Source organism: Mus caroli, unplaced genomic scaffold (assembly GCF_978045245.1).
Source record: "Mus caroli unplaced genomic scaffold, Mus_caroli_1 scaffold_8, whole genome shotgun sequence".
In the NCBI taxonomy this organism is placed as follows: Eukaryota; Metazoa; Chordata; class Mammalia; order Rodentia; family Muridae; genus Mus; species Mus caroli.
The window spans coordinates 12,591,643-12,605,985 of NW_028227263.1; the positions used below are offsets into that span (position 1 = coordinate 12,591,643).

Here is a 14,343-nt window from a genome sequence, read left to right on the forward strand (position 1 = left end):
AATGTCCCCCAGACTTCTGGGTGCGCATGAGTAAGTGTGGAGACCCCAGGGTGCCTTAGTTAACCGTGTATTTGCGGAGTGTAACTCTGGAATTTATTTTAAAATTTATTTTAAATTAAATTTATTTTAAATTTAATTTATTTTAAGTGTCTGGGGTAAGTGAAAAGAGCAACAGACGTTCCACTCTTGGGGCTGTTTGGTATTGCTGATGTGAGCAGCATAGTTTACCCCAGGAGCTCAGAGTGGAGATATCACAGACCTAACGTTAGCACAGGCTGCTGGGATTTACAGCTTTGGGTAGGTCTGTTAGTGTTCTAACAAGCTGCGTGGAGCTTGGTGTCAAGCGTCACGAATAGATTCGTGGCTTTGTGTCTTCTGTTGAACGGCACTCTATCAGTGACCATAGTAAATTTGATGGGTTGCATAAAGGGTTCTGTTATTTATCTATTGCTGTGTGACAAATTACCTCAGAACGTAGAGATTTAGACCACCAAGCCTGGTCATCTTCATTTCCTGGGGTCAAAATCTACCCGGCTTAACTGGGTGCCTGTGGCTAGGGTGTTCTGACACAGAGACCTATGGTAGTGCCGTCTGGATATTGACCCTGGTCCCCACTGATGCTTGATTGCTCAGACTTCTCCATAGGACATCCCCAGAGTTGATAGCAAGAACAAGGCCATGCTAGAAGCCAGCTTGTTACAAGCAAATATAGCAAAAGGATGCTGATGCCTGGCAATGAGGGTCCCCAAAGGGCCAGGAGCCTCAGTATTCTTCCTAATAAAAGTTTTGTTTGTAAATAATTTGAGAAGCAGGGCTTTGCTGTGCGTTTCTCCATCCCACAGAACTCTTAAATGGTGGTCCAGCCACAAGGTCTAAATCTCTCTCTTTTTTTTCTAAAAAAATTATGATTATTATTATTTCATATGTGTTTGTGTGCACACAGGCATGCATGTATGATATATGTCTGCACATACATGCCTGGTACGTGTGGATGCCAGAGAGGGCATTAGATCCCCTGGAATTGAGTCACGGAGGCTGTGGCCCACCAGTATGAGTACTGGAAACTGGACCCTCATTCATTATAACAGCAGTCAGTGCTCTTAACTCCCCAGCCCAGGAGCTCAGGTTCTGTTTGTTTGTTTTGGATTTTGTTTACTTTGTTTTGCAACTTACTGAAAAATTGGGTTCTGCCTCAGCCAGAGGAAGGATTTGGTCATTAAGCCAAGATGCAGCTTTTCTTTCTCCTCGTTCCCCTTCCCATGTGTGACTTCTGGGTCTGGCTGAACCTGTAAGGGTCTGGGTAGATGAGTAGGTCCTTACCCTGGAGCCTAAGCCAGGTCCTCCCAGAGGAAGCAGGACCTCCACTGGCAAGCACTCCGCCTCTGGCCAACGCCCTACTTCCGAGAAGCAAAGCTGTGTGTCTGCTTCCTATTTGATTGTTCTTCCTCCTAAAATTTGAGACTCTCCCACCGTATCCGGGTCCCCAGGCCAACCCCAGAGCCAGGTGTCAGAGGTGAAAGAGGAAGCACACTCTTCCCCCCCTCACACAACACACCTGGGATGTTGGTCCTGAAGCCAGTGGAATGCTGCCTGCCCATTTCTTTGCTCCTTCCTGTCCCCCGTGGCAGAGACTTGATTTTTCTTTGGCCTTGGGATTTCAGGCAGCCAGTAGGCTCTGGGAGCCACACAAGGCTGTGGGCCCTGCTCTTGGTGAAACTTGGGTTGGTGACTGGAGAAGGCAGGCATCTTTCATTGGGGTGACATAGCCACCAGGCAGATAGGGTGAGCAGCAGGGACTAAGGCTTTCTCTCTGACTGTCTCTTTAGAATAAGGGAAGAGCAGAGAAAATCTTTCAATAGGTTCACCGTGTGCTGAGGCCTTTCTGAAGACATAGCTGTCATTCTAGCAGGACATTGAGGCAAATTCAAAACCCCTCCTAGATAATCCTTGTTAGCCTGTCTTTGGCCACCAGGTACTCTGTGATGGAAGAGTCGTGGCAAAGGAGATGGCAGGTTGTATGGAGATGGGGTTGGGGGCTCCTCGACTCCCATTTGGCACCTCCCACATTTTGGAGCATTCTTACTAAAAAACTAAGTATGCCATATCACAATCAAGAAATAGCTGTGTGCTCTAAGTGGTATCCTGTTGCCACAGCAACTGTGTTTGAAGTAATGGTCCGAGAATGTTGTCCCATGGAGTGTCTGGGGTTAGGTGGAGCATGGTGTCACTCCTGGAACATCACTAGGTTAAAGCACAGCCCTTTCCTGAATCATCCGGTGGCTCCTGACTGGCAAGCTGGTGGGTTAGGCAGAGGGAGGCTCTGCTGGTTTTAAGCCCTCCCTATCTAAAATCGGGAAATCCAGGCCAGGGAGGTAGTTTAGTACTAAACGGAAGGTACTTGCCACCAAGCTTGACATCTGGAGCTTAAACCCAGGACCCAAATGGTGGGAAGGAGAGAGCCCAATTCCTGAAAGCTGTTCTTTGCCTCCCACAGGTCTGGTTGAATATGCTCCTCCCCAAAGTAAATTAATAAGATATAATTATATTTAAATGGGAAATCCGTCTTACCTTCCCTCCGCCTGCTTAGTGTCTGCTCTGGGGGGAAAGGCGTGTACCCTGAAGTCTTACAACAAAGGGACCTTAGGGTCAAGGAACAATTGCTCAATTGTGTGCGCACCCCCCCCCCCCAAGTTTTAGTCTGATGGAAACTCTATCAGGCTTTTGGAGAACTGTATACCCTCTTATTTATTCTGTCTTAAATCCTGTCACTGCCAAGTTGTTCCCATCATCCCTTACCAGGATCCACATATCTTTGAATGAGAGTTGCAAGCATAAAGGAAAATTACCCCTTAGGGCAGTTCGTGCCCCTTTGCGAGACAAAACCTCACACTGTGGGTCAGGAAACTCACGGGCTCTAGGACCACCTTTCCTTAGCCTACCCTAGGGGCTGGGGGGAAGCCTTGGCTCTCAGGGGAGGTGTGAGACAATGGGGAGGGCTTGGCACAGTTCTCTTTTCTTTGCTAGTCACATCCCACCATTCAGCATCCATGGCTAGAAGGGAGGCCAGGTGCCTTCTGCCTCTCTTGCTTCCTAAGACACACAGTGCTCAGGCCTTTCCATCAAGGGTATTTGACGTATTTTCTCTGGGTTCTTATGGAGTCCATATTGAGACCCAGGCAAAGATATCCAGGCTTTGCAGTCTGGGGATGTCCAGGCAGGGTGAGCAGTGCCCTCTGCTGGATCAAGAGCCTCATTGCTGGGTACAATGTTTCCCGTGGGCTGATCTTGCTCCCAGCAAGACAGGTTGACCACGGGGTAGGAGTAGGGTGGGACTGGTCTTGTTTTCCATTGCTTTTTTGATAAGCAGGTATAGGCTGTAAGAGACATGTGTTTTGGACCTCACCGTGTCAAGAGGTAACCCACTGAAGTCTCTTATGGGACAGGGTGTTGCCAAATTGGGACAGTCCAAAGTCAGGGACTTCTTTCTGTAGGGTCAAACTGAAGTCAAGAGGCAGGTGTGTTTAAAACAAAAACAAATCAAGATCCTAAGGCGTTTTAAAAATGTTTTATTGTTGTAATTTGTAACTAACCTCTAAAATTGCTTTTACTAGACATAGATTATGGCTTCATACGTGTTCACTTTAAATTGAAGTTATATTAGAATAGTAATTTTTCTATAGGCAAATAGTCAAGCTTAACAATAAGTATGTGTTTATTTTGCTATTTCATTAGACTTGTGTTCACTTTTATTTTTAAAGATTTATTTATATGAGTACACTTCAGACACACCAGAGGATAGTATCCGATCCCATTACAGATGGTTGTGAGCCACCATGTGGTTTCTGGAAATTGAATTCAGGACCTCTGGAAGAGCAGTTAGTGTTCTTAACCGCTGAGCCATCTCTCCAGTCTGTGTTCACTATTTATTAAAATATAATGATATATTATGTCGTGTGCCTCTTATGTCTATCCTGTAATTTCCATGTTGTCAAAGATGCACAGCCTGGTGGGTCTCACTGTGGTCTAACTCTCAGGTCCAGGCTGCTGTCGGCCATCCTACCTATGCTTGGACACATCACTGAACCCCAGGAAATGCATTGTATATGTACATTTTTGTCACAAGCCATGGACTCTGCCCACAGTGATCACTGGGGTACTGGGTCATCAACCCCCCCCCCCCAACAGCTGTATTGTGACCCCTCTGCAGACATTCTGTGAGAACTTCCAATATTGTGTATGTTTTCTCCTGTTGGTCGCATTCTCTACTTGGTTAAATGAAATTTTCTCTTGCAACGGGGACAAACTTTTCTGTCCCATAGCAGATGAGATGACAGATCCGCATTCCACTGCACAGACAGGCTCTTTGGCCACAGAGCACACATCACATGCCTAGGTGGGGAAGAGTTAGCTACTCCTCAGCCTAAGCAGCCTGAGCGCACGCCATCATTCTATGCCTCTTAATTTGAATGGACATTTGCTTGTTTGCTTTTATCCCTCTCTGTTCTGCCTCTATTATTAACTAAAATATTTATTTTCAAGGCATATTTGGAGGACAAGGGCTTTTAAAATGTGTGAAAATTCTAGAGAGTCTCTGTAGAATGTGACGACCCACGCTGGATTCTCAACATGACCCAAATAAAACAGCCAATTAAGAACATGAAAGGATCTTTCTGCTTAAGTTCTCATGCCTTGTTTATCACTTTTAGCAAGCGAAAAGTATACAGAAGTCTTGAGGCTCGCATTTGACACTAGGAATGTATTTGTATGGGCTAAGAGTCCCAGCTCAAAGTAAGACCACACCACTTGCTTATTCCAGGAAAATCATGATTTTAAAGTTAATCCTCATATTCTCCCCCCACCCCCCCAAACACACCCCCCCTCAACTGGTTCACCTTTGGCCTGGTGGATTTCCGTGGCACAGTGCAGCCCTTTCTTTGGATTTACAAACCATGTAACTCCCCCTCATCCCCTCTCTTATGTTGCATTTCAAACCCAAGGCCATTTACAAGTTAATAAAGGCCAGCCCTCTACCTCCAACATATACCCTCGAGATTCTGTGAAACCCCCGACAGTGGCACACTCTGAGCTGGCCTAAAGTATTGACAGTGTCTTTCATTTTTACAATCTGGATTTGTCTAATTGAGTCAGTGTGGTCACACAGTATGCGATTTTATTTTTCTAGTGTGGAGTCAGTGGCTGGGCCGGGGGCAGGCATTAGAAGGACATGTCACCTGTGTCAGTCCCCACTCTGCAGTACTCTGAAGCTATGCCGCGTGGAAAGAGGCCACGGCTGAAGCGCCGAGCTACCTGTGTGTGCACCCCAAGTGCTTGTGCTTTGGGGATTGAGGGTGGGGCTCTAACCAACTGAGAGGACGAGACGCCCGCCCGCCCGCCCGGCGCTGGGCTGGGCTGCATGGAGAAGCAGCTTCCTGTTGTTATTGGATGGTGGACTGGCCTGTCTGTGAGTGCATATCTCAGGATGGGGTTCTTTTAGGAAACTTCTAGGACCTGATTGGGGGACTCTGGTATAGGGAGGTTTTCTCTTCCCACTCCCTAACCCATACTGGAAAAAGAAGGGAATCGGGGACATTTACAGAATCTATTATGTGCTCAGGGAGTGACAACAGTCCTCTCTGACAGCTATCAATCATTCCAGGTGATGGGAGCTCAGAAGGCTCAAGAGAACGGTGCATGTCGAAGGACTGCTTCAAACATGGAAGGATTCAGGGAACACACAAACATTCTGCCTATAGGAATCATTTTAGAAACGGATATGTAAATTTCTTTGCAAACTTAGTAATTTTGATTAGCAGTCTCAGGGTCTGGCTGTTACTCCCCCACAGTCATGCCTACAGTCTGCCCATAGTTCCTTGGCTGTGCTTGCCTCCCGAAGCCCATGGAATGGCTTCCTTGTAAGTACCCGTGGCTTGTTTTTTGTTTTTTCCTCCTGGGTCCACCCAGGGCAGGTGTAAGTTAGGCCTCATTAAGAGCAGGGTCCTCGCTTTTCCTAGACAGGTCCAAGGTCCTCCCTGTGCCTCACCTGGGTTATGTATACAAGAAGACCTTGTAAAGGAGGGGCCCAGTATGACCACACACCCCTGGGTATAGGGATCCTTTTGTGTTTGCATTAGATCTCCCCACCACTTGGGCTTTAAATCTGAACCTAGTTTGTGATTAACAATGGGGTGTGTGCGCTTAACTACAGTGATAATGAATCCTTTTAAACTGTTGCAAAACGAGCTCTTTCTTCATTACCATGAAGATAAGCAGAGTCCCTTGAAAGGAAGCTTTGGATGAGTTCTAGAAGCCTCCTGTTTTGAGACACACCATTGAAGATGCACCCCTGCTCTGCAGCTCCCCTCCACCTAGTCTTTGCAGAGTCTGGACTAGAATGGAGAAACAGAGAGGCCCTTTTGTTAAAAAAGAGTTGGTGAGAACTGGGGTTTTCCTGTTAGAACTTTGTGCTGGTTTGGTTTGGCCAAGAGGTGGCTGTTGGTAGCAACAGTAGAAAATGCTTATCTACCCAAACGTGGACAAGTGGTTTCTTTTGCTTTTAATCATGGATGTTTAATGTCAAGATGACTGATTTTAAAATGGGTTGCTCTTCATTTTTGTTCTTTTCTCAAATCTCGATGACACTGCCGTGAAACAGTGCGCCACACCCGGTAGCTTCTTGCTGAGCTTTCTTATCTGAAGATCTATGGCTTACATTACTTCCTCCTCCCTGGCAGACGTGTCCCAAGACCTGCAGTAGGTGCCTGATAAGTAGAGAATTCCAGATCTTGTTGTATGAAATGTGGGTTTCCTCCCGTATGTGCACCTGTGATGAGCGCTGCGCTCACCTTCCCACTCACAGGAGGAACTTTTGGCTTCGCTTAGCATAACCAACTTGCCAATGTTGTGATTCCTGTTCTTTGCGCATTAAGCGAAATAGTTACTGTAACATGGATTTCAACACTGTAAGGATCCACTGGATAATCCAAACTGAGCTACTGAGTTGCTAACGGTCAGGTGGCATATACTATGTGGATACGCGAGACCGCAGGGTGGTTCTAGCCCCAGCTGGGAAGCAGCCAGGGTTCCATGGGATTTTATTGTGATGCTCTGAACCACGTACAACTTGAAATGGTGGGCTTTAAATTAAATGTAATGCTGTTCAGACCTGAGTATACCCAGAGTAACTGAAGCTGTGGAAACAGCACCTCCATGTGGGAAGAAGACTACTGTAAATTACATTTCACTTCGGTCCATTCCGATTTTCAGAGCGCTTATATCTCTGGGTTGGGGTTAGGCCTGGCATTCCTCTGGCTTTCTCCTGTGAAGTTGGGCTTTGTGCTGTTTCCCCTTTATCCTCCTCCGTGAGAAGAGGACCCCACTTTCCTCTTGACTTTGAACTTTACCTGCATTGGGGAGAGCACTTCCTAGAGGCTCATGCACATTCTCTCTCCTCTGTCTGTCATAGATGTGGTGGCATACAAGGAATCCCTTTCCTGCTTCATAAGCACAGAGCCCCAGTCTCCAGGACGGAACCCCTGGATTCCAGAACGATTCCAGTTTTGATTCCAGCAAAGATAGAGGAACCATAGCACTGCCTCTCTTCTGCCCGCCCTGATGTATACTTTAGTTAGTACTTTTGTTGAACATTTTGACTAATGATATCAATAGCTGACAAATTTCTTTGGCTGTGGAAGCTTATGACTTGGGAGGAAGGACTGACTTAAAGGGCAAAGTTGGTTTTCATGGCAAACCTAATCACAGAGATGTGATTGATTGTCTAGGAGCCCAGAGCCAGTATGGCTGGTGCAGTGAGGGCCACCGTGCATAGAACCACCACAAGGTGTATTTGTCCCTGACATTTGTGCAGTGGCTGTGTTGTCTTCATAAATAGCTTACTTCTCGGGAGGGAAAATGAGAAAAACATCTTTTATCCCACCCCCTCCCACCCCCCCGTTTTGAAGCAGAAATATGGTGGGAGAGGGTGGCAGTTATGCGTCAAAACTCATACTGGCTGTTGCATCTGAAGTCTGTATTCGCTGCTGATATGATGGGTGGGCACCTCCCCTCGGGGTCTGGCCTGGACTCCACAGAAGAACCACACAGAAAAGCCAGGCAAGGGAATCAATGACAGTCTACGATGAAGACATTTGTGTAAGCTGTTGGCTATCGCTCTGACTGCATGATCAAGAGCCTACTTACCAATTTTTCAAGAAGCCGCCTAATTATACAAATTAAAATTCAAAGGAAAGCAAAAGGAATGATTATGCCTCACTAGAGGAGGAGACTGCAAAGCCAATCCTGCCGCTGATCATAACTCTGGCAGTTTTTATCTCTGTAGTCCTTCACAAATATTAGCTTGTCCTTTGGATGGGGTAGATAATGAGGCTTGGGTTTTCATACCAGAGTCTAGGAGGTGCCTCACTGTAGTGTGGACATTGGAGCCCCAGCCTCAACAAAGTAAAAGAGCCTAGGCTTTCTGATGTGCATTTGAGGTTGACATTTGTAGGTCTTGGTTCTTCTGTCCCATCTCCATTTTCCTGGAGTCAGGGGTTTGTTCACACGTGGCTGGCTACCCTCATGAAAGAGCCCAGGAACCATGACACCAGAGTTCTATACTTCTGTACGTGTGGTGACTGGCTTGTTTTAGGCAGTTGCCTGTGTTAGAGTTTGGTGTCCTTTTGGCTATTTTGATCATTATTTAAATGGTTAGAAACTGTACTTTTTCTATTTTTCCCTTTCCTAATTATTCACATAATTATTGCTATAAATCTTAAGGATGCTTTTCTAGCCAAATTGAACTCGCCTTACCTTTTAGTAGTTAGACCTGTGTCTGATAAAGGAACTCCTAGCATTCAGCATAATTGACGCCCATATACCACCAGGTTTCTCTTAAGCCTTAATTTTCCGTCCTTATCTTTCTCTGCACAATTCGCCTGTTAGCTGAGAACAGCCCCATGTGCATGTGAGCGTGCACACGTGTGTGTGTGTGTGTGTGTGTGTGTACATGGATTACTGTTAGGTTGAAAACAATACCCATTGTGAAGTTTTACAGTGAAGAACAGGACCCCAGAGAATGGGTCCCCACTCTTCTCACAGTGATTGACAGGCTGCAGTTTTGAAGGAGAGAATCAGAGCCCGGCCTGGTAATTTGTGAGCTGGTGCTTAGAGACAGGGTTCTTTGGATCCTAGCATGTGTGGAACAGGCTCTTCCGCCTCTGAGCCAGCGTGAGAAGGCTTAGAAAAGGCTTAACAGCCACTGCTCAACTAGTTGAGGAATGTGGGATTAAAAGCCCCCTGCAGCCCCCTCTACATTTGAGGAAGGTTCTAGAAGATGACATGGGCAGGCCCGTTCTTCTTACACAGTGTAGCAGGAGCTTGTGTTGCGTTGTGCTGGGCTGCTCTGTGTTGTGGGGTTTTTTTGTTTTTGGTTTTGGTGTGTGGCCCCTGCAAGTCCTTCATGGAAGAAAGCAGCTGTAAAGACTGCGCAGTGCAGGCCTCCAGAGAGCCTCTGTGGAGGTAGCCAGAGTGAGCTTGCTATCATACCACTGTGCACTTAGGACCTACGTACAGCCCAGGGGTCCAGAGCTGTCTGTGAGACTGTCTCCTGGTTGTGCAGCACTTCTGTGGTTCAGAGAAATAAATGGCAGATCCAGCTAGCTGTCTCTTGGTCCCTGGCCTTGGAGTTGAAATAATTGAAGTTGGTCTGCAATTGGTGTCTATAGCAATTGGTGTCTATAGTTGAGAGGCCCATACACTGCCGTTTGCTGTTTCCAGCAATGTGTGGCAAACGTCCCTCTCGGTGCCTGCTTGCCTTCTAACCGATGCAGGGCAGAAAACAGGAGATTGCTAAGGCTTGAGTGGAGGGAGCAGCCTCCACCCATGTTTTGCCCAAAGAGCAGGTCCGTCCCCTCTTACTTAGAAAGCGACAGGAAGTCGTGAATGACCTGTCAGCCTGTGTCCTGGAGGTCTCCAGACAGTTAAGGCTTCTTTTCTCCTTGTTTCAGGGTTCATAGTGGCGCAATGCACGCAGACTCCTGCGAATTCCCCTAAGCTCTTAGCGGACTGCTTTGCCTTTTGAATCAGAGTTGCAAAGTTCGATAAAGAATGGCCCTTGTGGATAAGCACAAAGTCAAGCGGCAGCGATTGGACAGGATTTGTGAAGGTAAGAGCCAGCACGGTTGGCGGGGGTTTCTTGAAAGGCACGTAGCCCCTCACGCAGATCCTCTCAGAGCTGCTCATTTGAGGTAGCTGGGCCTGGCTGTGTCACCACACTCTGACACTAGGACCCCCAGAGTCTCCCCACCTCTCACCTTTTCAGGTACTGGCTTTGTGGCACCTCACTTTCTTGGCTGGCCCTTGGCTTGTGTGGGGGCTGGGTGGAACATGAGGGAGGGCTGTAGGCTGTGAGGTACCTTTCCCCCACCCCTATATATACCTAGGGTTATTTTGCATATGAAAGACACCATATATCAGGACCAGCTCTTTTAGCTTCCTGAAGTTTCTTGACTTTATCTGTTTTCTATTAAGATATTTACAACAATGAATTCCAAGATATTTCCGAGGAACCCACTCTAGCCCTCTTGATGTTTTCAAGTCTTTCAGTATTTTTGAAAATGTCTGGAAGTGTTTTATTCATGAAAGGAAAAATAAACATAATTAAAATCTAATGGAAACCCGGGGATAAAATTCTGAAACATTGATTAAGCACTGTCCTTTCCTAATTAGTGAGGAGCAAGGATCGCCAAGCCTGCAACTCGGGGTTTATACGAGCTGTGCCAGCCTAGAGTCAGTGCTGCAGGACTAGCCTTGTCTAGGAGTGTTTTCAAGGCTAGCTTGGCTCTTGGTATGTTAGGTGTATTCCAGCCTGTAGCAGAGGGCGCACAGGCAAAGCTGCCGTACCAACTCTCAGGCAGGCTACCCCCCACCCCCCCACCCCAACAACTTCCCCTGTAGCCACCCATATGGAATTGCTTGTCCTTTAAATAGATGTAGCTCAAGCCACATGGGATGGGGACATCAAAGCCATTCTGTTTGAGACAGCCCTTGAGCACTCTGTGGGAAGTATGCATGAGCTCCACCCCCATGTCCCTTGGGTTCTGCTATAGTTTAGTTTATGGAGCTTGGCATTTAACCAGTTTTTAAAAGTAAACATTAAAATCACTAAATTTCTGCTATTGGTCTCTGACAAGATGGTTTAAGCCCTATAGAAAGACTGACAGGCTGGCATCATGAATACCAGTAGTCTTCCAACTGTGTTTACTAACAGATAACATTTGTTTATTTATTTTTTTTAAATGAGGTAAAGTAAGTGTGTGTGTGTGTGTGTGTGTGTGTGTGTGAATTGTTTCCAGAAGTATCTGAAACTCTGAAACAAGCTTGTAGATGGCAGTGGTTTCCTGTTACCACACTATGGCATGTGTCTCCTTTTAGGACAGTTTCCGACATAACCACAATGGCACAACCCTCCCCCGAGATCCATCTGATGCCGATTACATGTGCGTGTCTCCCGCATGGGTCTGTTTGTAGCTATCTTGGGTTTATCCTGTCCGTTTGTGTAGCCGTCCGGGCTTTCGTATTCTGTTTGGTTGTCTGAGTCTCAAACAATAACCTGGCATTTTTTTTGACTTTGGAAAGATCAGTGTGTTGGAAGATTTGGGACCTGGTGGCTCACAGAATAGTCCACAATCTGGCCTCACCTGATTGCAGACATTGACTTTTATTTTTAGAGGAGAAACCTTCACTGGGGTTAGATGCCAAGTCCTCTCTCCAGAAAGCCTCTAGTGAGTCAACTTCCACAACTCAAGACTTGAGCCAGCTATTTATTGATCATGTTCTCTGTCCCAAACATGGCTCACTAACTCTCACCCATCCTCTATCTGTGACTGGGGATCTTCGGCCATAACTTACAATGGAAAGTTCAGTGCCATCTTTATCTAAATGTGAGTGGTGTTGCAGAGTTAGGAGCAGTCATGCTTTGAAGTATGCCAGGTGTAGCTCCTCACCTGTGGTCGGTCCTGTTTGCCCAGTGTCTAAGAAAGTCACAGCTGATGCAGATGTGACCTGAAGGAGTGACTGGTCTGGAGAGGTAGCACCTGTTTTATTGATTAGTTGATGATTTGTGACTGGTTCCCAAGACAGCTCTCTTCTTTAGCTGTTCCGAGAGCCCGGCGCTCTGTAGATTTTGCTGTTTAGACTGAAGGCGTTGTACAGCTACCACATAGCTGTGCATTCTCACCGTGCCTGTTGAACTTAGACTTGCAGATAAGATAGCCTGTCGGACTGTTCTGCCCTCTCTTTTTTTCTTTTTCTTTTTCTTTTCTTTTGTTTTTCTGAGATAGGGTTTCTCTGTATAGTCCTGGCTGTCCTGGAACTCACTCTGTAGACCTGGCTCAGAAATCTGCCTGCCTTTGCCTCCCGAGTGCTGGGATTAAAGCCGTGTGCCACTACTGCCCAGCACTTTGCTATTTTTTTTTTAAGATTTATTTATTATATATTTATTTATTTTTATTTTTTTGGTTTTTCGAGACAGGATTTCTCTGTGTAGTCCTGGCTGTCCTGGAACTCACTTTGTAGACCAGGCTGGCCTCGAACTCAGAAATCCACCTGCCTCTGCCTCCCAAGTGCTGGGATTAAAGGCGTGCACCACCACTGCCCGGTTACGTATTTATTTTATGTATATGAGTACACTGTAACTATACAGATGGCTGTGAGCCTTCATATGGTTGTTGGGAAATGAATTTTAAGACGACTTCTGCTTGCTCCGGTCAGCCCTGCTCTCTCCAGTCAACACCGCTCGCTCATTTCCTGCTTGCTCTGGCTCAACGATTTATTTATTTATTATTATAAATAAGTACACTGTAGCTGTCTTCAGATGCACCAGAAGAAGGTGTCAGATCACTTTACAGGTGGTTGTGAGCCACTATGTGGTTGCTGGGATTTGAACTCGGGACCTTTGGAAGAGCAGTCAGTGCTATTTTTTGCAATAAGGTTTTGCTGTGTATATTAGACTGTCCTTGACCAATCCTCTTGTCTCAGTTTCTTTGGTACTGGGTTAATTGGTGAGTGCTACCACCATATCCAGCTTTGGTTTTGTTTTTAATTGATTAAATGCACATGTCTCCTACATTCTGTAGCAACCCTTTCACCCTGGGTTTTGGAGAGCTGCCTTCTGCTGGTCTTGATAGTGCTAACCATCCCTTAAACCTCTCTCATCGAACACCTGCTACCCTGTACCCATCGATCACTGTTTCTGGGATCCCTTGGCAGAGTTGGGTGAGCTGCTCTCAGTGCCATAGGAGCTGACCAGATGAAAGTTTAGCTTCATCCCTGTGAGGATTCATCTCCAGAACTTTCCACTGAAGCCCACTCAGCCTCTTCCCAGTCTCTTTAGGGGATGCTTGCATGTTCCCCTCTGAGTTAATGCCAGGGGCCATGACCTGAATGAAGCCCCATCTTTCTCTCTACCTTGACTTGGAATGTGAACCTTCACTCACATATACATAACCAGAGTACATCTCTGCTCCATATTGAAGAGGCAGCCAAAGTCTTTGGGACTCCATCGAAATCATCTGGAATAATAAAATCTTTGAGGCTTACTTAAAAGCCAGATTTTAATGTGCTTTTGTAATTGACCCTTTTTGATATCTGTAATTTGTTCTCTGCTGGTTTTCTTGATGCCTGCTCTCAGACAATCCTTGAGTACGTTGTATGGAATAATTACAGAACAGCCTTTGATAACACAGGCTGTTCATCCCTAGATTGAACCTGCTTTCTTTCTGATGTATAATTTAGATGCTGCCTTTCTTCTCTCTGGTTTGCTGACATAATTGACGCAGTGCATTTGTGGATTGCACTTACCAGAGGATTTGAATACTGTATTGGATCATGCCGGGGTAGTTTGGCTTTTCCCAAATATTTATGGGTCAGAGAGCAGGCTTGCTGTCGTCACTCCAGCCTTGCAGAGCTAAGCCAAGGTTTGGGTCTGGAGAATTGTATGTAGTACTCCTCTCTGGCTTTGCCTATGAACATCTTACAATGGCTAGGATAGAGTCACTCCCTAAACACAGTGCTTTCCTATAGCTGTTGAAGTGTGATCTGGAGGAAAAAAAATAAAAAGTAAAGTAGGTATTTTAGTTCATTGTGTTTAAGCGTTTCTTTAGAGATGTGGTGGAAATGAGTTTCAAGCACGGTGTCAGCTGAGTTAGGATAAGCAGAAGAAATACGGGAAATACCCGGAAGTGTCGGGAGCTGCTTTTACATCAAAGTTGTGATTAGAGACTTCTCCTGAGCACTCTCATGGGCACAGAATAAAAGAAACGTGCGGCTTCTCTGTGTCCTCTTGGTCAC

General features: G+C 46.2%; 1 protein-coding gene across 6 annotated transcripts in view; it reads left to right on the forward strand.

Annotated features, from left to right (window-relative positions):
* Ctbp2 (C-terminal binding protein 2) overlaps nucleotides 1–14,343 on the forward strand; it is a 139,954-nt gene that overhangs the window by 88,141 nt on the left and 37,470 nt on the right. For 5 of the 6 annotated variants that reach the window (XM_021169123.3, XM_085841221.1, XM_085841222.1 and 2 more), the window contains one exon: nucleotides 10,002–10,159. The exons of the other annotated variant lie outside the window; for it this stretch is intronic. In XM_021169123.3, coding sequence (XP_021024782.2) covers nucleotides 10,102–10,159 — 58 coding nt within the window. In that variant the 5' untranslated portion in view covers nucleotides 10,002–10,101. The remainder of the gene's footprint in view (nucleotides 1–10,001; nucleotides 10,160–14,343) is intronic. 6 annotated transcript variants of the gene reach the window in all.